Source organism: Pocillopora damicornis, chromosome 10, assembly GCF_964200805.1.
Source record: "Pocillopora damicornis chromosome 10, jaPocDami1.2, whole genome shotgun sequence".
Lineage (NCBI taxonomy): Eukaryota > Metazoa > Cnidaria > Anthozoa > Scleractinia > Pocilloporidae > Pocillopora > Pocillopora damicornis.
The window spans coordinates 18,000,552-18,007,936 of NC_142679.1; the positions used below are offsets into that span (position 1 = coordinate 18,000,552).

The 7,385-nt window shown below is 39.8% G+C and overlaps 1 protein-coding gene and 1 long non-coding RNA gene across 7 annotated transcripts; one reads left to right on the top strand and one right to left on the bottom strand.

Annotated features, from left to right (window-relative positions):
- The first annotated feature begins 509 nt into the window (after positions 1-509).
- Positions 510-3,816, top strand: LOC149039207 (uncharacterized). Of its 6 annotated transcripts, none has more exons than XM_089186019.1 (6): positions 510-2,073; positions 2,296-2,538; positions 2,639-2,715; positions 2,851-3,053; positions 3,130-3,448; positions 3,671-3,816. In XM_089186019.1, the coding sequence occupies exons 2-6, from the start codon at positions 2,384-2,386 to the stop codon at positions 3,685-3,687; spliced, it is 771 nt and encodes a 256-aa protein (XP_089042145.1). In that variant the 5' UTR covers positions 510-2,073; positions 2,296-2,383; the 3' UTR covers positions 3,688-3,816. The 6 variants fall into 6 exon arrangements, with proteins under 6 accessions (XP_089042145.1, XP_089042140.1, XP_089042144.1 ...); XM_089186016.1 differs by having other exon boundaries at positions 1,292-2,172; XM_089186014.1 differs by having other exon boundaries at positions 510-2,538.
- On the bottom strand, positions 3,055-5,219 carry LOC149039208 (uncharacterized). Its single transcript, XR_016180688.1, has 2 exons — positions 4,800-5,219; positions 3,055-4,476 (listed from the first exon to the last, which is right to left on the bottom strand). It is a non-coding gene; the product is annotated as an uncharacterized LOC149039208 (long non-coding RNA).
- Between the last annotated feature and the right edge of the window lie 2,166 nt (positions 5,220-7,385).

Genomic DNA, 7,385 nt, shown 5'->3' on the forward strand with positions numbered 1-7,385 from the left:
CAGTGATGGTAAAGCAAGCTTAAAACAGCAGAAATCGCTGGAAACTACAACGGACACACAGGATATGAGTAAGTGTTGGTCGTTGTAAATCGACCGTATTTCATTCCCCTTACTATTCCTTATAACGTGTTCAAATTTTCAACGATTCCTCTCGAGTCACACAACGCGTAACGCGTTCATGAATTGGTCAGTGCCTTGCATTGGCTGCAGCTCAAGCTGTTTTGGAGTTCTGTATGCCACGATGGTTGATTGACAAATGATCCAGAGGTACCTCTCGTTTTATAGCGCGCCTTCGCCTACCTAGTCACACAACGCGTGACACGTTCATGAATTTATTAATTGTTTTTTCTCGAGACGTGAGCTTGGGTAACCTGTGACCTACTCAGCGCTTCCGGCAATGCAAATTTCTTTCAGTTTCTTCATAGACGTCTCGATTAAACGCCCTTGGAGAATCTCAGCCTCAGACTTTGAGTGTGGCTTTTCTCCATCCTTATCAGTGATTTTGCTGCCTCACGGCTGTTTCAAAACGCCCGCCAGTGGAAATTTAGTTCGCGCATGTCAGATCGACATTTTCAATTTGAAACCGCTGAAAATGTACGTTTAACGGCTCAACAAGAAAGAGCCCACTGATAACTAGGTCGCAAAAAGTATATGCGCAAAGCCCAAGGAAATAGCTAACTTATGCGCAGACATTGTATTTTGCTTCCCTGGTTAATGTTCTCCTAGGGAAGATTGCGTGTGCGGGATAGTTAACTATGCGACGGCTTAATGGCATCTTGTTTTGACGCGAGATGACTTATCGCCTTTCTGAGGTCTTCTTATTTTCAGGCAAGATTCTGATTGATTCGAATTTTTCTTTCAATAAAGGAACAACTCAGGCTTTACTTCTCTCCTTTGCCATCAGTTTCTTTACCATGACGTTTTAATCCGAATTGTTTTGAGCGGTGTAATCTGCGATTACACATCACCACCGAAATAGTAAATATGGCGTCCATCTCCCCTTTGACCTCGAACTAATGCCCCTAAACTACGCGAATTTATCCTCTGAATGATCTCATGCTTACCCATGGGCTAAACAAAGAATACACGATTTATGACAAACTGATAAAATGTCCACGGCCTTCTGTTACGTGCAAGAAAGTCGAACTACGTGCGTGTGATTTCCTCCTCGAAAAGTGTATGTCATCGATCTGTCACGGGGAGCTAAGTGAAATAGTGAAAGCACGGACAAGACGTTTCTTTCGGTCAACATTTCAATCATGATCACGGATAATAAACCTTACAATTATATGTTACCATTTGTGCTTTGATCTGATAGTTAAATCGTTTTTCTTGGCCGTGATTAACATGGTTTTTGGCGAATATTCCCTCTCCCTTCAAATGGAATGAACTACACGCAATAACACAAGAATGCAAATATTCCCGCACCCCTGAAGAACCGATCGAGAGAGATAAATAGACACCCCTTCCTGAAACAAGGTACAAACCCTAAGGGTGTACCCTTCTGAAGCAATAAAAGGCCGGAAAAAGGAACTTCGGAACATATCTTGAGTCAACTTAGAACTGCGTTGCTTAATCCAAGTTTAGTTTACAACTCGGTTCGATTAGTGCATTCAGATGGCTAACTTTGGTCTCTCTGAACATCAACAAATATTGGAAAAAATTTGCCGAATTGGTGGGGAGCGATTGAAGAAGGCAAAAGATAAGTATGAGAACAGTTTTCTTTGCGCCGATAAGACGGAGATTATTTTCACAGCCTTTGGTGTCAAAGTTCGTAAAGATGACCTTGACATGTGCCCTCCTAAGTTCTGCCACAAGTGTTACAAGCTTGCTTTAAGAGGAGGCACACGCCTTGCAATCAATGTGTGGCCTCCACACAAACGCACTGGAAACTGTAAGATCTGCAGTTTCTTTAAGGATCAACAGAAACCTGGTAGGAAGAAGAAGACTAAACCTGGAATAAAACCCAGAGAGGACTCAGCTGAACCCAAGGAACAAGTGGAAATGGTGGAAGGAATGTCTGGCACTTTAAGCTTCCAACCTGACCCAGCCTCACTCTCATTCTCTGAGGAGGTAAAGAATCTACAAAGCTTTAGAGGATCAGAACCTCTTTACCCAGAACAGTTTGTTGAAAACATCAAGCATGAGTATATGTGCCCAATTTGCAAAGAGGTACTTGATCAACCAGTCCAGACAAGATGTTGAACTCCACACATATTTTGTGCTAGTTGCTTATCATTTTCTGTTGCCTATTGCTGTGAATTATAGTCTAATTATAGTTGGTTATCATTTTAGGAATGGAAGGCTGACATGGAACAATGCAATCTCAGAAAATAAAGCGCACATAAAACTTGGAGGAGATGCTGGTGGTGGGTCATTTAAAATGGCCTTCCAGATTGCTAACCTGAGGCATCCAAATTCTAAAACCAACACAGTGGTCTTTGCCATGTTCCATGCAAAAGATAGTTGGGCTAATTTAAAGACAGCCTTAATGAAATATAAAGAACAAGTAAACACCTTGAAAGAAGCAACCTGGGCGTAAGTGAAAAAAAATTTACCACACTTTTAGTTAATCAGGAGAATAGAGACTTGAAATAGCATAATATTAAATTTTTATTTTTGTTTTGCCCATTTCTAGAGGTAAAAAGAAAGTGGTTTTCCTGTTTGGTGACTATGAGTTCCTATGCAAGCTATTTGGAATAGCTGGTGCCTCAGGTATGATCCAGACAATAATTCACATATACAAATAATAATGATTTTAGCAATTCAATAAAAGAATATAAATGTAGCCTCTACTCTACATAACTATTTCTGTGAAACAGGTTTCCACCATAAGAATTGTATTTGCAGGCAAATATCCATGTCTTTGGTGCAAGATAAATCATGAAGTAATGCAAGTCTCTTGCCATAAACATGGGCATGCTGAAAAACGAAGTCTTGAAAACATTCAAGAGGATTATGATAAGTTTGTAACAGATGGCTCTGTTACAAGTCGACAGAAGTTTTATCACAATGTGATTCACGAGAAACTGCTGGACATTGAATTGGACAAAGTAAGATACAAGAGTTTATTTTATTGCTTTGAAGAGGGACTTACAGGACACCTAACTAAATGGTTGTCTATTTCAGGTTTGTGTTCCTGGACTTCACATTAGCTTGGGTTTGTTTAAGAAACTGTTTGACAAACTAGAGAACCAGTGCTTTGAGCTGGACAAAAAAATTCAAATGGTTCTAGCAGGAGACAGTGAAGAGAATGATGAGAAAATCCAGGCATTCAGAGCTGCCCAACTACATACCAGACAAGCACAACAATTTAATGGAAAAGCCAATTATTTACAGGAGTTGCTGAATTTACAAAGTCTGCATGCTAATGTTGATATCATGCCTGCCTACTTTACACTACTACAGGAGGAGATAGCCAAAACTCCTTGGAAATGCAAAGGAGGAGGTAAAAATAATATATTGGTGCTTTCCAGTATCATAGCTGTACAATCCTCCAAATCCATTTTACATGTTTCAAACCCATCTTAATTTTTTAGTTAAAGAAGTTACGATTTTATTTTATAGATCATTTATTTGTAATATTACAAGGGCTCAAATTATCAAATTATAGCAACTAAGCAGTAAGTCAAATAACCCAGATTTAAATAGTATTATCTCAACATTATAGGAAAAGCTTGCAGATGAACAAATGGAATTGGCTGCCTTTGAGAAAGCCAATGGACCACTATCGGTTCATTTGGATGAGGTTCTCAAGAAAATGAATGTTGAGAGACAAGCTTATCATGGAAAATCATTCATTGGTAATCATGTACACCCTTGCTTCAAGGTAACACAAATTCTACCCTTAGAGTAGGAATTTGTTGAGTCACAAAATTTCATTGAATTGTTGCATTTGTTTTTTTGGTAGGAAGACAACATCATTAAACTTAATGCAGTGCTGTGCTGACAAAAACAGAGGAGCTGTGTCCTTCCCTCCTTTCTCAAGCAAGAGAAATTAGCGTGAAATTTGAACAAGTTTTTAAGTTATTTGCTGCTTGCCACTTTGTCTATGACAGTGCAGACTATCTCAATGATGGCAAGATTGATAAGCTAGGTAACTGAAAGAAAAAACCTGACTTTCATGGAAAAACATGAATACAGCAATAAGATCATGTCTTAAGTCCACCTTTTCTTGTTTTCTTGTTGCAGAGGAAGACATCACAAATTTTCTTCAGTTCCTTAGGGAAAAATTTCCAGACATGACAATCACACCAAAGCTGCATATGCTAGAAGAACATGTTTGCACTTTTCTTCGACAATGGCACATGGGCCTTGGATTCTACGGTGAACAAGGGATTGAAGGAATACACTCTGAATTCAATACCCAGTCCCAGCATTTTGACCATGTGAAGAAAAAGGACACGAGATTGCGTCAAATCCTTGTCAACCATCACATTGCCACGACTCCGGAACTAGCAGGGAAAGCTCCCAAACCTAAAGAAAGAATTTTAAAACGAAAAGCGAACGAGTAAAACTCTTTCCTTTTCAATAGCAATGTATCGGTTCGATGTCATGACTAAGAACGAGTACTATGTGTGTAAATATAGTGTAATTTATTTGCTCAACCTCTAATTTAGACGAATAAAAGTGTTACTACAATCTTTGGAACCAAAACTAAACCTTTCCATTCGTTTACAGACTGTTTCACTTGAAATTCAGTACCTCCGAGATTCAAAATGGAGTCGCATAACGGCCGATCTTAACATATTAAAAGCGCCTCGAATGGAGTCTTAAACAATTCGGATTAAAACACTTACCTCTGTCGGTTGTTCAGTAAGGTTTCAAGTCTTCTCTTTTGACTCTTGCTTTGCTGGAAAAAATTCGAGCCTTTTCCAAATTGAAATCAAAGTTTTCAGTTGATTTAATAGGGTGTGCTTGCTAGACTCCACCATAGCAACGTGTTTTCGTCGAACACAGGCAAAATTTGACCGATTTTATTCAAATTTTCGACGGCAAATGCCTCTTCCATGTGTAAGCATCCGCCATGCTAAATTTCACCCGCATACATTAGATACGCAGCAAGATTTCATTGGCTAAACTATATCTTAGCCCAAAGGGTTGCCATGGACGCTAGATTTATGCAAATGCATAATTTTGTATTAACCAGAGAAATAATAATTAACTCGAGCTTTCCTGTAGACCGCATGCGCGAACTAAATTTCCACCGCGAAACAGCCGTGTGCCTCCTCTATCAGGTACATGTACATCTCTTCTACTTTCCTCATTTCTACGTGTGCCTCGCTCATCCTCCTATTCATAATGTTGTCCGGAGTTTCACCCATTCCGTAATTTTATATCTCTCGATCTCCTAGGCTTTAAGTACTTGTCGTGCTACGAACTGAGTCTGCAGAGTGGCCTCTATTTCGCCGAGAACGATCATCTCACGAGGGGACACAAGTGGCCTTAACTGTAAGTACTTTTAGGAATGCTAAGATATTATCCTACCATTTTTAACATTCCGAGCTGCGCGTCCGTATTTCACAAAAATGTCAGTGGAACTAATTACACCAGATGAAGGCGAATAAATACAAGAAGATAAATGACTTAATGCGTGATATCAAAATATCATCAGCGAATGCTCTTGTTTCACACACAATCAATAGTGCCTTTATTCCTCGGCCGGTTCCTTCGCGTTACAAGATCCTTCCACGGTTTATAGCGGCCATATTGTTTGGGGGTCAAACAAAACCTCGTTGCTAGGCAACGAGCGATAGATTCTTTTGTAATTATTAGACGTGCTTCGGTACCTTCGCTCAATATCTTAACTTTATTGAAGGAAAATTGCTTATTTTCGTCTCCAAATCTAGCGGGAATAAAGATAAGGCGTTACTGAAAGTAAGTGCCGAATTTCTTGGCGAAATACCGTTTTATCTCTGCGTTTTATGGGCAGATTGATATGTTGTTCGAAGTTGACTTCGCGGCCGCTATGATGCGAAAATCGCATTTTAAAAAGCACCTCTTTTGGTTGAGAAATTAGAATATATTTTATAGCCATCGATATTGTGTAGCTTTAAATTTTAGGCTTTACGGTGGTAGCATTACAACGTACTTAAAATTTTGGTTTTGGTTTTTGTACTTTAGGTGTTTTCAAGCTCAATAGTTGTTTTTATTTCGAACCATGGCTACGCGTGTTCCGAAAGAGCCCTCTAGTGTAAATCCAGAAGATCTTTACGAAAATTTCCTCCAGAAAAGCTTGGGTGAACTAAAAGATTACCTAAGTTTAAGGGGGTTAAGTGTAACTGGTAAAAAAAGAGAGCTTGTCGCCAGAGCCTTTTCTGCTTGTGAACGTAATGTTCGGGTTGTGGTATCCGACGAGGAGTTGAGGTCGAAACTCACAGTCGAGTACCAACAACGAATTAAGAGTCTTCCTAGAGACCCCAGGCATATTGCAGAGGATGAATGGAGAAACGATATGACAACATGGCCAGCTTTAGACCTTGGGAAAGTGTTCTCTTTTATTTTGTCAAAGAAAGAATTTGACTCAGATTATGTAGGGAAGTACAAGCTTTGTAAAGCTTATTCCTACTTTGTCAGTGGATTCGTGGGTACGGTGTATTCACACACATTTGTTTCTACCGGAGAGTGTATTTTAAAGTGCAAAGTTACACCATCCCAACGAGTCAGAGATGAGCCACGGGAGGTGTGGGTAGCCATTGATACAAATCAGGGGGGTGTCCTGTCTGCATGGTGTAGCTGTACAGCAGGCTAATCCCAAAGTTGCAATCATGTTATGGCACTTTTGTACAAAGTGGAGCATGCAGTTTCTATGGGCTTCACTAATCCTTCATGTACATCTGTACCATGCAGATGGAATGATCGCACCTTTAGAGAAGTTGAGCCTAAGAAAATCAGAGACTTAAAAATAAGAACTGATTCACACAACAACACAAACCAAGAAAGGAGGGAAATCAACTCAGATTTAAAGAAAACTTTTGATCCTCGCAGAGAGTGTGAACGAGCTGCCACTGAAGAAAGCAAAAATAGATTTCTTGCAAAATGGAAAAAATTACTGATAAGTCAGTGATTTTTAAGGCTGTCGAAGTGGAAGAAGAAAGTCATGATGCACAAGACTTACCTCTTCCACTGAACCAAGTTGCAGAGAAATTTGCCTCAGAACATAAGGGGGAAGGGGAAGTAACCATTGTGACAGGGTTTCTTGAGTCACTTCACTTGAGCCAGAATCAGTGTGATTCAATTGAAAAGGCCACTAGGGCTCAAAGCATAGGCGTACGGGCATTTTTTTGCCAGGGGGGGCGGTGAACCATTTGCCCAAAAAATTCTCACAAGTTGCCCAAATTTTTACGAAACAGTTGGAAGGAAACGAGGGTCATACGATGCACTAA

Coding starts and splice junctions, on each gene's coding strand:
- LOC149039207 (XM_089186013.1), top strand. CDS start 2,144: ATGAGTATATGTGCCCAATTTGCAAAGAGGTACTTGATCAACCAGTCC. Junction 2,539..2,638: donor TTGAAAGAAGCAACCTGGGC/GTAAGTGAAAAA, acceptor GCCCATTTCTAG/AGGTAAAAAGAAAGTGGTTT. Junction 3,054..3,129: donor TGGACATTGAATTGGACAAA/GTAAGATACAAG, acceptor TGTCTATTTCAG/GTTTGTGTTCCTGGACTTCA.